Genomic DNA, 18,083 nt, shown 5'->3' with positions numbered 1-18,083 from the left:
GAAAACATGGAACTAGAGCTACTGATGGCTGCAGTGAGAAGCCAAAGATTTGAATTAGGGAAGGAACGTTTGGGTGTTTAACGATGGTGATATCAAAAGTGAAACTGTATGCAGTTAGATTATACTGCTTTTTTTTGCATGATATGTTTCTCTTTTCTACCTGTCCCCTGTCTTAGAATATAGGATCTTTATTTGGAAAGCACTGAGTGTACTTTGGATGCTGCCAGAACGTGACAAAGCTGACGAGACAGCACGTGCTGAAATTCAAGTACTGGTTTACCCCAGATGTGAATGCAGTAACACCTTTGCTGCAATTAAAGGTAGGTCAGTGGGAAAGCACAAAGAGCTCTGTGATGGCATCTGTCTTTAACATTCAATTTACTTTCTGAACGTATGACTTCACACCTCATAGCTGCCAAAATTGCACCTCTGACAAACGTTGAAAAACGACCCACCTTAAGTACAAAAAGCAAAAGCACAAGGTTTAGTTTCACTCCAAATAAAACAGTATGGTTAAATACAAAAAACTGTTCAACCCCCCCCTTTTTGTTTGCAAGTTAGGAAGTGAATGAAGGAGAAATAATGGAAGAGTATTCTTATGAATATGTGAGCTACGCTCCCTTCATAAAGACACTGGGAAAGGTCCATCATCACGCACCCCCATAAAAGCCGGTTCAATTAGCCGTTTAACAAATATGTGTTAAAAGTGAGAAATGGATTATGTGCTTTGGAGACCAACCTGGTAAAGCTGTGCATTTAGAAAGCCAGGCTCACAGTGTTGGGTGACGCTGCTTAACAACTGAAAGTCGAGTTTGCCGAGCCCTTGTGGTTGTGTATTTTCTATTAACTACGTCTTTCCAAAAGAACTTGAAGAGAGATCTGCCAAACGGCATTCTTTTAACTTAAAGCACGACGTGAAAAAGCTGGAAGAGGCAGAAAAAGCCGTTTATTGCGAGGTGGCCGCGACGCCGGTGGGCGGGGCCCGGCCCGCTGCCGCGGGGGAGGGGGTGTGGTCTGTTTCAAACGGCCCCGCCTCCTCGGTGGGCTTGGGGGGCGTGACGTCAGAGCGCAGCGACGCGGTCGGTGCTTCCCGCCCGTTCGGCAGCGCCATGTTGAAGGTGAGGTAAAGCGTTGCCCCCCCCCCCCCCCCCCCCTCCAGCCCCCGGTTCGTCGCCGTTGTCGTTCGCCTCTTGGTTGACAGGGTTACCCGCTCCTCCGGCCCGCGTCCCGGGGGAGCCGGCCGAACGGCAAGGCGGCGAAGACCTTTCCCTTCAGGCTCTCCCGCCGCCGTTCCCGGTCCGGGGCCTTGAAAGGCGGGACGCGCCGGTTCCCCGCGGAGGCGGGCAGGGCGGCTGGCGAGGCCGGCAGGGGGCGGCCCGGGAGCGCGGCCCCGCGCTGAGGCGACCGGCCCGGCCCGGGTTTCCCCCGCTTCCCCTTTGAAAGCAGGGTTTTGTCACTCGGTTGACGGTAGCGAAGTTGTTACCCGTGAGTGATTTTCGATTTTTTTTTTTTTTTTTTCCCCTCCACGCTTCAGCTAAAACCATTCTCAAATCCGTGGCCGCCGTACGTACCCCGGGCATTTTGTCTTTGACCCTCACAAGCTGTTCGTCTTACTCTTGTTGCAGCTGCGTAATGTCTTTTTTTTTTTTTTTTTTTTTTTTTAAATCACTTCAAAATCGCGGGCCGGCTCCGTGCTGCACTAAAAACCCCGCACAAACACCGCGTTCGTAATTTAGAATGATTTCTTGGGTACAGCAGCGCGGAGCTGCGAGTTAGCGGTGTGTCGGAGTTTGGATTCCCACCGTCGTGACTGTCCTCTCGATCGTCTCCCTTTATTGCATGTAGGTTTTCAGCGAAATCGGTGAAAAGGAGTGAAGGTGCATGATCTGGGCTTAAGTCAGGTAATTCTCTCAAAGGTCTTTGCCTCTGATAAGAAGAGCCCCGGGTCCCTTCAGGCTAAAAGCAAGTTCTGTGTTTCAGTCACATCGTTGTCATGACTACTGGGGAAGCAGGAGGGTTTTTTTTTTAAAAAAAAAACTGATGACGCTTGATTCTTGACATGCGTTCCCTTTTGTACCTTTTTTTGTTTGTCAAATATTGATAATATATCAATGTATTGATATGCTGAGCAGCCTATGCTTGCTGTACTCTTGTCGCAACATTTTTGGGGTTTTTTTTTGTAATTTCATGTTGGGACAATTGCTGGAATTCTTATGTAAGGATTTTACCTCAGAATTGTTGAGAATTCCATAAATGATACTGAATTGTTATTAAAGGGGTTATGTATGAGCCTGTGGGTTTAGGTACTGTGCATAATATTACTACTTCTATACAACTGTTGAGGTTAGGCGGGTATCAGTGCTTCAGGTCAACCTGACTTTTTGCCCCTAAGAGCAAAAGGGGGAGGTGGCTTCTTGTCCTTGATATTTGTGCTTCAGGGAACAGGAGTGCTCAAGAGTTTGGGTTTTGGGGTTTTTTTTAGTTGGGGTTGAGAGATAGGAGGAAGAATGGAAAAAGGAGAGAAAAATGAAGCAGCTTCATACATTAGGACAAATATCAGCCTTCACAAAAGTATGAGTAAAGACTTTTTTTCCTTTTGTTCTTCCTTTTCCTAGTTGTGATAGGGTGACAATAACGGTAACAAGTGAACTGAGAAACCACAGACAAGAGGAAAAAAAGACAAAAGTTCTAGTTAATCTTCAGCTCTTTGTTCCCTGGGTTGTATTGAGAACTAATATGGGATTTATTCATCCCAGGGGCATTTTTTTAGTTAAGAATTAAGAATTTCGAGAAAGACAGTAAAGCAAGACAATAGAAGATGAAGTATGATGGTCTTTTCCCCTCCAACTTCCAGATAGAATTTGCTGATGAGTGATCCGGTGTCTACAGATCAAGTTGAAGTCTTTGGCTAGAGAAAGGAATAAACTTGGTATCTTTTTTTTACTTAAATGCAGAGCACTGCCTAGAGAAAAGAATGTCAGCTCTACTCTTTTGGTATCAACTGAATAGCTAGCTGTAAGATGGGCAGCCTGAAGGCACAGCTCAATCAAACAGTTTCACTAAACCAGTTGGTTTAGTAATGGGTGGTTAATATGGATTAAGAACTGAGATCCTAAAGTGGATTTTGGAAACAAAAAGTAGGACGGTTAATCTTTCATACTACCAAATAAACCTCTCAGTGTGTGTGTATATATGTTGCTTTAGTACCGGTTCTATCTGTCCCGTAAACTTAGCTGATGTAGAGGACCGTTGCGGCATAGCTTTAACAGCGCATTTAAGGAGAGATTCATCGTGTGCTTTTAGTGGTTAATTTCATTTTGTTTAAAATGTAAATATGAAACCTTTGGAAAATGTCTGAACTTCAGTATTTTGATAATATGAACAGTTGACGTTTTCAGTCTGAGTAGTTCTGTGATCGCTGATACCTGTGAAACCAAAGTGCTTCCATTCTTGTGCTCCACTGTTTGCATCTTTATATAAAAATCTCAAATATTTAAAGTATTTGGATTTACTATTTCTGCTGGTCACATTTAGCACCGTTTACACTGTTTGGAAATATTTTTCAGAATCAAAATGCATTTAGATTTTTGCCTTTTCAGTGACAGAACAGTTTTGCAGTGAAAACAGGAAAGATTGAGGAAATAGATTCTACAGCTATTAATGGTTAGTGGTGTTCATGTTTTTATCTTGGCTAATGAAAGTATGTGAAAAGTCTTTGTTTAAGCAAATGCTATTAAAGATTATTCATGTCTTTCCTTGGCTGTGAAACAGCTGATCCAGTCATTGTGGTGTTTCATTATAGTGCTGTGATAACGAGTCCATAAATTCAAATAAGGAAAAACTTCCATTTTAAGCAAGTTTTTCCATACCTTCTGATCCATCAGATCCCTGACCTTTTCTGAAAAGCAGTCCTATGACCTAGTTCTTGTGTGCTGTTCCTCTACATGTAAATGAACATTTTCAGGAAGTTTGACAATTATATAGTCTAATTTTGAGTTTGAGGAGTCTTGGTTACATTTAATAAATATTCCATCTGCAAAGCAGTGGAAGAAATTTAAGCTGCAAATGCTGCTCTGTATACGATAAGCATGTAGTCTGGATAATTTTAAAGCTATTTTCTAGCAGTTCTGCAATGGACAGAAACAAAGCTTCAGAGTAATTGTCCTGTGGCTGAGTCAGTTGTCATCATAACAGGGTGAAGGATGTATTGGTTTGACCAAGGCTTCAGTTTCACAAGCAGCTAGGTCGGTGTAATGTACCCTTACTATTTCTGAAAAGGAAGAAGGCTTGCTGCCTTCTCCTTTTTCATCCCCTCTTCCCTGGCCACACAGTTCCTCTGGTGCTTGTCAGGCTGTTTCGTGGATGGGTTCAACTAACTAAGCCCGCACAAAGCTCTCCGCTTCTTTTTCAGGATTAATCTTTTGCCAGATTGGCGAGGTGAATTGCCTCGCGGTGGAAGCATCCGGCCACCAAAGCTAGGGCAAGGTGAGCAGCAGGACTTCTGGGAACCGATGGTGTGAGCAGAGCCAGCCCTCTCCAGTTTGGTGGCCGCAGGCTGTTAGATCCACTCACGCTGTAACCTGATACAACAAAACACAGGCTGTTCTAACTCTGCACATGTTTATCTGGGCAGTAAATGTGAGACACTGAAAGGTTTCCCATCTGAACTGCCGCTTCTTGAGTTAAACGTTGCTGTTCGTAAGGATGTGCACTTGTTGGAAAACGCTTTCTGTGCATTCTTGATTTGCTATGCATCTAAGATTTTTATCTTCTGGTTTTTAAGTTAAAGAAGTCTCTCCTGTTAAGAAACACAATTTAGTGTAGGTCCTCAATATAGGAAGGATTATATCCACCTTACTCGTGGTGGTTGTGTTGTGTGACTGGATTGAATCTGAAGTATTCAAAAACAGTCAAGTATCTGTCACAATGCACTGTAATTCATGTTTCTCACAGAAAAGTAGGAGACATTCCTAAAATTCTTAGAAAGCAGTGATTATGTTCTGATACTTTCAACTGTAGGTCTCTTTCCCGCCCCAAATCTAGGTGCAGACAATAACTAGAAATAAAATGCTGAACTTCTTGGTACTAACTATGGAAAAATGGAGGTGTTGCGTACATTCACAAAGTTGTTTAAAATACGAATATAATGTTGTTAGTATCTATACTAAGAAAGCTAAGGAAAATTATGTTTCAAGTGAGAGAAAACAGAAGATCTTTTTGTGAGATGAAAACTGATGCGATTAGCATTTGTCTACTGTCTCCTTTAGCCTTAGGCTTTTCCAAATACCATCTGAATAATTCAGGTGTTAGCATTTATGAGTGTCTGAGAGCATTAGCTTGTGTACCACTGACTCCCTTTTCCCCTAACTTCTAAGCATCTTCATATATCACGTATATACGGGGACATAAACATTGTCTACATGGATGTGTTCAAACACGTTGCTGTTTTGTTCGTACTTAATGATTTACATGTCTTCCTATAATGTTTCTAGGTAATTCGGCTGGGGGCCACCCCTGTTAGCCTGAGCTTGCTCTCTATCCAGGTTTATGCTTCTTCTTCAGAGAAGGACACTTCCAAAAAGGAGTTGCTGAAAATTGAGGAGGTAAGTGTGGTTAGAGCCCTGGTGCTCTTCTATCTGTATGGAAATACCTACAGAATTCTGAAAGACATTGTGTTTTGATGTGTGAAGGCATTTAGGTACATCTCTTCACCTTTTGTATTCTTGCCTTTAAACTTTCTTCTCAATTTTCAGTAACAGAGATATCGATATGGTTTTGCTTCTTTTACCTGAGGGTTGCATTTGATGCCCTCTGCTTGATAGCGTCAGGCTTGCTTGTGTGTAAGATCCTTTTCCTACATCAAAGCCGCCTTTTCTTCGTTTGGAAATTACCTTTTCATGTTTGTAGATTTACTTGTGGTCATATTTCAAATCCACAGGAATATTTTCTTTGCTTTTTATCTAGGTAACACCACCTATTTTTTATTACAAGTCCTGTTGGCAAATTCTAATTAAATTTCATTTATGTTCTCCAGTGAAATGGAAAGAAAAACTTTTGATTTGCTAAAAATATTCTCTTTTTTACAGGCAAAATTCTTGTCTGGCAGTGCTTTGAATCCAATGTAGTAGCCTACAGAATTTTATCAGTTTTCCTTTCTTTAAAGCATTCAGACCTAAGCAACAACAAGTACAATAAGTAGTGATAATAAAACCCTGTTACTTTATTGTTTCTCTAAGATGTTACAGTTGTCTTGGTTATATCACAAGTAGAGCTTTAAAACACCCTGTCAAACTGTAGATTCACCAGCATTGTTGCATAGGCTTTTAACAGTCTCAAACATTAAAAAAAAAAAAAATTGTAGTTTATAACTCTATACAGCTTTATATCCATGTGAGTTTGTAGTTGTTTAAAACTTTTAAGTACTTCAGCTCAAGCTGAAGTGGTGTTACACCAGCAGTGAAACTGAATGAAACTTACTTGTTTGTATACTTAAGTCTTTTGGATGTATCTGCATGGGCAGTTTACTTGCATAGTATGAGAGGATCAATAGTTGAAGCAGTCTCCTGGCTTCACCCCAGTGAAGTAACCTTAGCTTGGGCCATCGCGTGCCCTATACCACCACTGGCATGAGTCAGTAATGAGGCAGGAGTTTGAAGTTACACATGTGCTGAATAATTGGCTTGTCCATCAGCTTCAGCAAAGCAGAATGTGCAAGCTGTGGAGTTTTGGCTGCCTTTCTTACCATTCACAGAGTATGTTATTTTGGATATCTACTCTGTCAGCTGTGTAGTTTCATAAAATGCATGGGAATTTCCTTATCTCTGAGACTTCTGTCCATGTGCCAGATGTGGCTGTTGGGTTGTCTAACAGGATCAAAGTTAAACTGATTGACTATGATTGCCAGAGATGACCGGATTTCCTAGGGAAATGAGACTTTAAATGCTTGTCTTCCAAAGTATTATGGGAAATCCAGCTGCACGAGTTATCGAATCATTTGACAAATTCTATGTCATTATAGATTTTGTTACGGTTAGCAGCTTTTTTTATTATGAGAGAGATACAGTTGTTTTCCAACTTATCTTGAAAAGAGGGCTAGCTACACTTCGATGCAACAACACATGTAAACATCAGTTTATAATAATTACGAAATGTAGTATAAATGTGGTATAAAATACAAGGTCTTTATACTGAACATAAGTGTAGCATATAAAGTGCTAGGAATTTTAATAGGTTTTGTTTTGATCTAAACTTTGCTGTTCATCTTCAACAGTATAGACTTTGGTCTTTTTTTTGGAATGAGAATGGAATTTAATGAAATACAATTTTAAATATGTTTAGGTAATTGTAATAAATACGTTGTGATGCTAAACCCTAAATACGGTGGTTTAGTATTATTATGTGAAGATGCCCATTGCTCTTCAGGTGGATGTTACAGTTCCTATTTGCTAAGCCCCATGGTGCTATTAATGCTGTCAGTTGCTGATGTGGTTAATGACTGCAACATTGGGATGTCATACCATTTTCCTGCTCAGTAACAAAGAGACAAATTTGTATTGGATGTTACCTTTGTTAGAAGCTACTTAGACTCTTTAATGATGGTTTGTGCAAATATAGAAAATGATCGATTGTGATTTCAGAGTTCTAGTACATTTAGTATGTTAACTGGGAACCAGAAGTGCTGATTAAGACCAGAAACATTTTTCACAATTAATGTTTTGTGTTCTTATTGAACTAGTTTAATATTAATTTATAACCTGTGACTTGGATCGTATAGCAGCTATGGATGAATTGCACAGCAATTAGAAGTCATCTTCATCATAGTATATAATTAAACTTTGCTCATAATGGTTGTCTCACAGCTGTGCCTGAATTTTTATTATGCATTGTTTATGCAGTAAGCACCGTGTTAGGTATTCTCTGGTTAGACTGTTCATGCCCTGAAGACCTACTTACACAATTACACCTTTGTTTTTAACCTCTTGTTTGCTAATATTCACAGCTGTCACTCTACTCCTCTCCAGCTCGTGAGACTAAATATGTGGAGAATCCACAAACCCAATTGGAAGAGGGGGTTTCGCGTTTACGTCATGTTATGGAGCCATATACAGCCTGGTGTCAGGTATAATGGTTTTATATCACATCTGGTTGTGGTTTAGTGATAAGGGTTGAGCTAGGATTTTTTTTTTTTTAGAGTCAGAATTAATAGATAGCAGCAAAGTAAAAGTTGATAGCTGTACAAGCATTTTTCCAAAATGCTGCATTACTTAAAATTTTCCACAGTTCTGGTCATAATATTTACCCCCTCCTCACACAAAATTAGTTGTTTCTTTCTACTAATTTGCTGAACTAAACTCCTGCTTCTTTGCATTTTGTATCCCTCCAAAAGAATTAAAAGAAAATTAACTAAAGCTTAGAATTGTTATCTGAAATAAACTTTAAGTTTAAAGATACCTAGGGATACCTTGATGTGGTACTGTCCTGTCACTGAGGAAGACAGGAGAGTGATTAAATTTGTGTTCTCCATGCTCAAGGAGAAGGCCTTAAATTATCAAGCAGTGCATTTTGGAGCAGCAATACTGAGTTGTCCGCACCACAACTGTGACAAAACACAACTCTGCAGAAAATAAATCCGTATTTGCTGAACTGGAATGTTGAGGGAAGGAATGCGGCTCTCTGGAAGGGAGAAAATCTGAGGCCACTAGTAGTGGCAAACCTCGCCCCCAAACCTTACCCCGAAACTTTCTTAGATATTTTATTAGGTAGCATGTTTATACTAAACAGTCATTAAATACAAAAATAGTCTTTGGAGCATAGAGGAGAACCAAGATCTTTGTAATCAAGCCCTAAATTATTGATAGTAGATTGCAGAGTTATACGATAGCTTTCTTGCTCCTTCCTGACCCAGCAAATGTTGAGGCTTACTTTTGAAGCAAGGGCATCCTTCTCATCTGGTTGCCTCTTGGCAACTTTAGGTGATTCTCTGCTTTGCACTCTGGCTGTTGTGAATCCTTTTGTTAAGCTGCAGGCTGGTTTTCCAGTTCTCCATAGAAAGCCAGGCTGTTCAGATCAGAGTGTCCTTTCTGCCTAGAAGTTCTGTGTTGTGGTACTAACCTTTAACAGTACTGAAGCATTTTTTCAGAAATACTGAGGGTTACTCAATCTAGTGATGTGTTTCTAAAGTGCCACCAGCAGGAGTACTGACTTCAGTTTTGAAGGAGAAGGGGGATTTTCCACAGTATAGTTAGAGCTCTGACCTCCTAAATGCATGGGTTCTGTTTGGTTGCCTGCGGTAACTGTAAATTTGAGCCGAGGTTAGTTGCCCAGTTGGACTGACTGCAGGTAAGCCTTGAACAGTGCTTTATGTCTCACTGGCCTGTTGTCTTTGTATTTGCTTTATTTTTTTTGTCTGCGTGATGATCATTTAAATAAGATGTGCTTTTCTGCTCACACACAACAAGCCATTTCCTGGCAGTGGTTTACTGACTCATTTTATGAAGTGGGCATGTAAACTTTATGGGTTTGGGGTCATCTTGCTTGCTAAACTGTAGTCAGAGATGGTTTTGGTTTTATACCGCCTCCATGCCCTGCTGTGTTAAAGAAGATAACATTTTAGGTGCATCTCAGTTGTCTTTAAAATTAAAAACATAACCCAGGATAATGAGAATAAAATTGGTTAAGTTCGTATATCCATTTTACTTTTTCAAAATTGCTTGCTTAACTGTAGTGGAAAGTCAGTTCAAAACACAGATGTAGAAATGAGTCAGTTATGTGTGAGCTGTGACAGCAGATCAGACTTAGTCTCTGGGGTCTTTAGAGCGTGTGCTTTGTGCTTTTTCCTTGGCTTAAAATATCTTATTAAAATAAGACCAACATCCATTTAGAGTTATGTTGTGTGTCACATGCTAACACTTTTTTTTTCATGACAAGTTTTTTTGTTTGTTTGTTTTTGGGTTTTGTTTTTTTTTTTTTAAGTCACTCTTGCCATTGAGGAAATGAAAGTTCTAAAGATATTATCCCCTATGCAGTATCCTAAACAAATAGTTTCACTTCTGCACAGATACAGCTCAAGTGGTATTGCGAGACCATTCTCTGCTTTAGCTTTGGGCATACATGTTTATGAATTTGTTCCCTAATTGATAGACAGCCTTACACTGTCTCTCTGAAGGATTATTAGCATAATAACAATTAGCAGGATTGCTCTTTACTGAGATTTTTTTTTTCTACTTTGATAAAAGGCAGTGTGAATTCTTTTACTTCCTGCATATTTTCAGTCTGAGAAAAAAATATAGAACTAGTTCGTGGGGTTGATGCAGTGCTCTTTGATGATTTACTTTGGACATTGTATGGACATCTCATTTTCCAAGTCACTTCAAAAATGCAGTTTTGTTAGCCTGAGATAGTCTCTTGGAAAGTGGAATTTATCACCTTGCAGAATGAGTCATATACCCCTGTGAAGTGCTAGTAAGGAGTTTATTACAGTGTTGTACTTCCTTTCTTTGCATAAACTCAAATATTTTTGCGATACCTACCTACACTGAGAAACCTGAGATACTCCTGAGTTTCAGCTACCTGATCAGGAACTCAATGAAATACTGAAGTTCACTTCTGTGTGTTGAGGTATTATATTTTGTCTGTGTCCAATGACTACTTTGAGAAAAAGCTGTACGTTAAGCCAAACATAAGGTTGAGCAAGCATAGCCCTGTAATTGAAGGGTAGAAATAGGAATAAAAAGTTATTTTTAGGGACCCAACACTGGTTTTTTATTTTTTTTCTCCAAACCTGTCCCCCCCCTGCCGCCCCTTTTCTTCATCAGGTCAGTTACAGTCTGTAGTTAATGTTTTACTTACTTGGTATCTATTTACTGTTGTTTTCTTTTTTTTTTTTTTTTTAGGATCTTTATGCCAAAGCTATACCCAAATTAGAAAAAGCTGTTGAGCATGGTAGAGGTAAATCAGTTTAGTTTTCTTTAACTAGCAATTTAAAATGCAGGACTGTACTGTATCTTCTGTTAAAAGGGAATTCCATTAAGCATCATTATATATATAATTTCTAATGCATTTAAGACTACTTTATTTGCACTGTATATCTGTTTAAATTTCCTTTGTAGATCATTATGACACTACATTTCGAAACAATTAGAATACAAGACCTGCATTCATGTTGACCAATGTCACTAAAAATGGCAGTTGTGCAGGAAAAGAAGGAAAAAAAGCCTCACAATTTATTCTCAGTTGGTAGTATTTGCTTGACCCAGCCTAGTAACTGAAACTTCCTGCAATGTTTATTATTTGTTGCAAATGTTAGGTCTTTTGTTTGTAATGTTTAGCTTTTTCATTTTGGTTTGCTTCCTTGGATCTCCTAAGAATTTTGATTTAATCCAAAATAATTTGTATTTATTTTTGTTTTTGGAAGCATCCTTTCATACTTAGGCTCATAAGGACTGAGCATGGATGCTATCTAGAGCTCATTTCAGATATTCGCCTCTTTTTCCTTAAACTTAACAGTCTCAGTCTTTTGAACTCCTCTGTATGGAAGGTTTTTCATAGTTTTCCATTCCCCCATTGGACTCCCATCTTTGGGTGAGCTTTGTTTATGCTGTGTCTTTCCTTTGTTCTGTGATTTGTTTTTTGTACAGTGTTTCACTGAAACTAATTCTTGTTAATGTGTAAATGTAAGAATTCATTTTGCAAAGGTTTTTATCAGTAATTTGAAAAAGATGTAATTGAGATGCAAAAGAGCAAAACAAAACAGATGGCCCAGGAGCAAAGGCAAAAGCTTCTATGAAAATTGGTAAATACAATACGATGTTCAGTTTCATTCATGTGTTACTAGAGAAGATCTCAAAGGCTTTGAATTTTATGCCAGCAAATCTAAAATGTGCATGATAGCTAAATGTGTTTTGATAACTCTTTATGTTTTGTAACAATTGCCAGCATGTATTGATGATTCCTTATCACAAAACCACTTTCACATTACATGAAAGCACTTTGTTCTGACTTCTTTTCAGAGGGCTGTGAATTTCTCCAAAACCCTCCTGCTGGATTTTACCCAAGGCTTGGTGTGATAGGTTTCGCTGGAATTGTTGGATTGTTTCTTGCTAGAGGTAAGTAGGAACCTTTTGAACTGCTGATGTTATGATTTGCGATAAATAATTTTTGTGGTTTTTTGGATACTAATTTTTAATTGTGATGCGTGAGATCTGACTTAACAGTACAAGCATGTTTTCTACAACGTTTCTCCAATTAAAAGGTGTGTAAGAACCATCAGTTATTGTTTATCAATACTGTATTTGTTACTGGAATCTAGTCTTTGATCTTTTCCAGTTCTAGCTTATTATAGCAAAAGTAGGAAGGGATTTTTTTTTTTTTTTAGCCTGCTGTGGTTTAACTCCAGCTGGCAACTGAGCACCACACAGCTGCTTGCTCATTCCCCCCTGCAGTGGGACAGGGGAGAGAACTGGAAAAAAAAAAAAGTATAATTTGTGGGTTGAGATAAAGACAGTTTAATAGCTAAAGCAAAAACCACGCACACAAGCAAAGCAAAACAAGGAATCCGTTCACCACTTCCCATGGGCAGGCAGGTGTTCAGCCATCTGCAGGAAAGCAGGGCTCCAGCACGCGTAGTGCTTACTTGGGAAGACAAAACGCCATCACTCCGAACGTCCCTCCTTCCTTCTTCTTCCCCCAGCTTTATATGCTGAGCATGATGTCCTATGGTCTGGAATATCCCTCGGGAGTCAGCTGTCCCGGCTGTGTCTCCTCCCAACTCCTTGTGCCCCCCCAGCCTCCTCGCTGGTGGGGTGAGAAGCAGAAAAGGTCTGGACTGTGTGTAAGCACTGCTCAGCCCAACACTGTTTCCAGCACAAATCCAAAACAGCCCCATACCAGCTACTGTGAAGAAAATTAACTCTATCCCAGCCAAAACCAGCACATGGCCTAAAAATCTTTTTGATTGCTTAAGTTCTTGATCATGTGTCACTGTAGAAAACTACAGAGGAATAAATTACGGTAAAATACAGAGCTTCCTGAACTATGGTACATGTACAATTAGTTGTATATTCAAGTTCCTTCAAAGTATTGTGTGTCCAGGCACAGAGCTGCTGCAGATGGTGACATTCAGCAAAAAATACTTGTGAACTCTGGGTGTACTATAAATACATGCATGTTTTGTGCTATTGGAAAGTGATACAGTTAATTTCATCACACTAGTTGAAGAAACTAATATGTTTATGCTTTCATAGAAATAAATGTTATTTTAAGAAATGTTAAGTGTGAAAAAGTATTTTGTGTTTGTATTGAGATATTCTTAATACAGTGAAACGAAATACCACAAGGATAAAACTTGTAGGTAATGGAACTGTAAAATTCTAGAATTTAAATACTAGTGAGGACTTGCTTTGGATAAAAATAGACTTTTGTGGGACCTGTACATGTTGAACAAGCTGGAAGTGTGTGCTTGGCTATGTAGAAATGGAAAGCATTCTGTGAATATATGCACTCCTCAAAATATTTGATTTTCCAGTGAAGATGATGAAAGCAGTATTTTTTTTTCCTAGCATTTTTCTTTTTTTTTTTTAATGAAAATCAAGGTCTCCAACTTCACCCATTCAGAGTTCTTTCTCTTCAAATTCCTGTTGCTTGAGTTACATGATTATGAATGAGAGAGGTTTCCAGTCTTTATGACTGTAGCAAAATGGGGCGGGGGGAAGTGCAGTCTTGGGGCTGGATCTGAAAGGACAAGAGGGTCCTAAGTTTAATAAAAATAAAAATCCCTCATAATACAAATGTCTGATTTGTGAATCTTCTAGGATGGGAGCCATAATTTTGAAACTTTCTGTCTAGTTATAATTTACAACACTGGCTGTTATTTCTAGAAAGTATTCAAACTGTAGGAGGAAGTGCCCCTTAACTTTGATGCTACAGAAGTTAGAACTAAATGTCCTTTTTTTTTTTTTTTTTAAATCCCTTACCTACTTGGTCTCGCTGGAAAAATTGCTCCCTTGGAAGGTACAGGTAAAATCTTCCAGGTCTAACCATAACACTTGAAGATACAGCTGCCCACCAAGTAGAAAGTACGGTATTTGGAGTTTAATCATGTGAATATTGTGCGGTCATCCAGCTTGGTTTAAAATGCCTTTGGAGATAATTTGTTCTAACCTTGTTGAGTAGTACTGGAATGGATACAGGAGTATTCCTAAACTTCCCTTTAATAGGTATCTCCAGCAGGTAGCAGCCTCTGGAAGGCATTAATACCTTCAACTATTACATTTATTCCTGAAGTGATATTGTAGGCACACTGATAAGCTATCAGTAAGGAAGGTTTCCTCATTCCCAGAAATTACAACAAACATGTAATTTTTCTGGTGGTAAAGATGCAGTGAAGCTTGCCTTTTCTGTGCTTTCTTAGAGCTAATTAGTACCAAGTTCCCTCTTCCCAAGACTAGCAACATCACACTATGAATGTCTCTTGTTTACTGCTGAGTTTCTCATCTCATCATGAGCATATGTTAGTGGAAACACTAAACGCCTCTAATATTTATTTCCTCTTCAAAATTCATTCTTCCTCTATTAGAAGCACGTGTGGCTTCACATATAGAACAGGCTGTTCTATGAGGAACAGAACTACTGCATCCTGACTCCTGTACGTCTGTTCTCTGACCTTTTTTCTCCTGTACTGGTTGCTTTTCTCCTTTACCTGCTCCCTTCTGTGTTCCTTTCTGACTGGATAAACTGCAGCATGCCCTGTAACTGATTGAGTGATGCATATTGTCACTGGCCAGCCAGGATACACAACCTGTGGCCAGCTGTGCTAAGAGGATAAACTTTTAAGGCAGTTAAATAATTTTAGACTTGTATAATTGAATAGAGAGTTCAAATTGATTAAAATGTTCAAAGTTTGGTTGGGCACTGAGCAATAGGCATATAGCATAACTGTTAAGTACTTTACTTTAAAAGTACTTCCAAATGCTTTGCAAATTGCTACAGTGAATCAAGAAAAAATATTCATAAGAGCAGTTGTGGAAGAATCAAGATTTGTGAGTCAGGGTAACTTATAAAGTTTGTACTGGAATGTCTCTCGTTCTGCTTGCTGTATCAAAAGAATGCTATCCTAACCTTTCTTTGCCTGAGTTTTTCCTTTTAGTTTAGAAAAGAGTATCAGTTGGTTTGCTTCTCTTAAATATCTTAACTGTGGCTTTTACTTCATTATTCAGTACTGAAAGAAATTATGTATTACTACAGTAAATATAGTTGTAATTTTCACTATGGAAAGATGTTAATAAAAATATTCTCTTAAAAAGGTTAAAAGAATAATTATTGATCAGAGTAATGTAATCATGTTTCTTAAAAAAACAGTAGGACTGAACAGAAAATATGCTGAACTGTATTTGATAAAATTGTTTTGATTACAAATAAAAGGTTAGGGCCATTCAGCTGTCTTGGTTAACATAGACACTAACAATGTTTTGGGTTTTTTGGTTTTTTGTTATGAAACAGGCTCAAAAATAAAGAAGTTAGTGTATCCTGCGGGTCTCATGGGTATTGGTGCCTCCATGTATTACCCTCAGCAAGCGGTTGCTATTGCAAAGGTCAGTGATGATACCTTTCTTTGGAGAAGTGTCTTTTACTTTGATTTTTGCCTCCTACCTTCAAATTAACTGGTAATGCATTTTTAAAAGCCATGTCAGTGTGCTTGGCACTTAACAAAATGATAGTTATTTTGCCAAAGAACATGCAGTCTACACTCAAAGACGGTCAGACATTCTGTTTCTTTTAGTGACTTTTTTTTTCCCTAACATCTGGAGCAGTGTCTTCAGTTAGAGGAACATAATTTTCTTTCTGAATCTCTAACCTCAAGTAATTATAAATTAATGTAAATATGCTTAGTAAGTACAGTTTGCATGTTTACTTACAATACTAAGGAAGCCTGAAATATCTTGAAAGCAAATGAAAACGGGGTTTGAAAGAAAAAAAAAAAGGGGGGGGGGGAGGTGCGGAGGTTCTTCAGAGAAATCATAGGAACAACATTTGGATATAAACATTATTGTTGAAGTTTTCTGGGTTTGGTTGGATAGAGTTTTAAGAAAGATAGCATGCACATTCTGGAATGAGGTAAGAATTCTGCTGAAAGAAAAGTTCAGAAAGAACTGAAGAGACCAGACAATTGCTCATAGCCCTTACTGATGTCAGTTCATGTGCCTTGCTGTCCACACTTAGTTGTACTGGCAGATTCCTCAGTTCTCCACCACATTCTTTTTCAAATCCAGCTTTTAACCACTCACAGTGCACATGTTTTAGTGTCAGAAATTCTTTGTATTTCAGGCTTTGGTAAATTAGCTATCAAGTTATTGGTGACTTGTGAATAACATTGAGATGTCAGGATGAAAATAGATATTCTCAAGAACATATGATGTTCTTTGAAAACTGAAAGGTCATTGTCTTAGGGAGAGTCAAAACGCTGTGTTTGAACTCTGCCAGCATGGTGATACCCTGATCTTTGATGGAATCTTTTTTTAGTGCTTCCAGGATTCAGATGCTCTGAATACAGATAGTTCTGTTGACTTATTCCCAGGGAGTGAAAATTATGCAAGTGGCAGGAAAGAAAAATGTAAATATTTAAGAAGCTTAGACATTTCTGTTGGAAACTGTGTGTTAAAATTCTAGTTGCCTTCTGAACAGTGAAGTGGTAAGTGATTGAATGGTGTTCAAACTCATGTTATTGTTTTTAAAGAAGCTCAGTTCAGTCTTAACTATGGATTTGCTACTAACAGCTTCACAATACCATGTTTATTTTATGAAAACTTTGAAGTGCATGATTACCCTTTGATTAATTCACAGTTCTTAGTTTGACTGTAATGAAAAATCTGATATGGGACCATGAGCCTGAAACTTGATTGGAATAGGTTTAGCTTTGTTGACTTGGTCAGGACACTAGACGTATGAGTTTGGAAACCTCTGTGGAGAGAGTGATATCTTAGATACTGTTTTGGTTCCTCTAATCTCTCTCATGCTTTTCTTTTCTGAAAGAAGGAAAGTTTTAAGTGTATCATATCTTACTATCCATAATTTTTATGCTTTAATCTGAAACTGGAAGCACTTTCCTCTCTAGTAATGATTTTGAAATGTTTCATAGGCCTTTAAAAAAATTTCTGTAAGCATAGAAAGGGATGCCTGCAGTACAAAGCTCACTTGCCAAGTTAATAGAACATTATAGGAAATATTCTGGATCATAAATTTTAGCTTTTTTATTTATTCTTTATATTATGTGCTTTTTATTTTTCTTCCACATTTGAGTACTTCATCACTGCTTTTTCATTTACAGTCGTATAGTTCCCTTCATTTAGTAAACTTTCAGATTTGACCATACTTTAAAAGACTAAAAAAGTTTTGGGTGTGTTTGTTTGTTTTCCTTCCCACCTTTATTAAAGACTTTCCATTGAAGAGTTGGAAATAAACACAGCAAAATATATTTGCAGTTGAGGTACAACACTTGATGCATCTGTCTGGAAGAAAACTTTTTTCATTAATGAAAATGTATGAGTTGCTAAGTGAAGTTATGGCAACGAGTTCATCATTGGTAATAGGTAGTTTTCAGACAGTATTCATCTAAATGGAGACGGAAGAAATGCACAGACTAATTTTTTTTTCCTGCTTTAGTAATCATTCTAATAAATCACAAATTTGTAAGGGATTTATTGCCTCACTGCTAGTTTTACTTTAATTTGTATAACTTTGAACAAATGGTCAGACTGTATATGTGGTAATGGAACTGAATTTAATGTTAAAGTTTATTTTGTTCTGCTGGAACTTTTAACTAGTGTTTTGGAACTGTATTGCTTTCCAGCTAATCATAATACATTCAAAATATTTTGAAATTTACTGTGGCTTATCTTCCATCTGGAAAAAACATTCCATTATGAAGTTACTTAAATCAGTCTCTTTATCATTAGAATTAATTTTTGTTCCTTGTTATTAGAACTTCTCAAATTTCCTAAAGTAGTGTGTGTTACGCTTATCTTCTTGAAAGAAAGAAAAGCTTCCTAATATATAGGTTTATTTATTTCACAACAAACTAAATTATGTCT

At 38.1% G+C, this 18,083-nt stretch overlaps 2 protein-coding genes across 3 annotated transcripts in view; both read left to right on the top strand.

Annotated features, from left to right (window-relative positions):
* KLHL15 (kelch like family member 15) overlaps positions 1-317 on the top strand; it is a 36,106-nt gene extending 35,789 nt beyond the window's left edge. Inside the window, exon 7 of the transcript XR_008236370.1 lies at positions 177-317. The gene's annotated coding sequence lies outside the window, so the exon portion shown is untranslated. The remainder of the gene's footprint in view (positions 1-176) is intronic.
* Positions 318-1,010: 693 nt separating this feature from the next.
* The window catches only part of APOO (apolipoprotein O), a 33,907-nt gene continuing 16,834 nt past the window's right edge, over positions 1,011-18,083 (top strand). The window contains exons 1-6 of one of the 2 annotated variants that reach the window (XM_052794924.1): positions 1,011-1,118; positions 5,493-5,603; positions 8,000-8,119; positions 10,893-10,947; positions 12,009-12,104; positions 15,496-15,587. In XM_052794924.1, coding sequence (XP_052650884.1) covers positions 1,110-1,118; positions 5,493-5,603; positions 8,000-8,119; positions 10,893-10,947; positions 12,009-12,104; positions 15,496-15,587 — 483 coding nt within the window. In that variant the 5' untranslated portion in view covers positions 1,011-1,109. Of the gene's footprint in view, positions 1,119-3,604; positions 3,664-5,492; positions 5,604-7,999; positions 8,120-10,892; positions 10,948-12,008; positions 12,105-15,495; positions 15,588-18,083 lie in introns of those variants that run through there. The other variant, XM_052794925.1, reaches the window with a different exon arrangement.

Source organism: Harpia harpyja, chromosome 8 (assembly GCF_026419915.1).
Source record: "Harpia harpyja isolate bHarHar1 chromosome 8, bHarHar1 primary haplotype, whole genome shotgun sequence".
In the NCBI taxonomy this organism is placed as follows: Eukaryota; Metazoa; Chordata; class Aves; order Accipitriformes; family Accipitridae; genus Harpia; species Harpia harpyja.
This window is presented reverse-complemented; position numbering and strand designations above follow the sequence as displayed.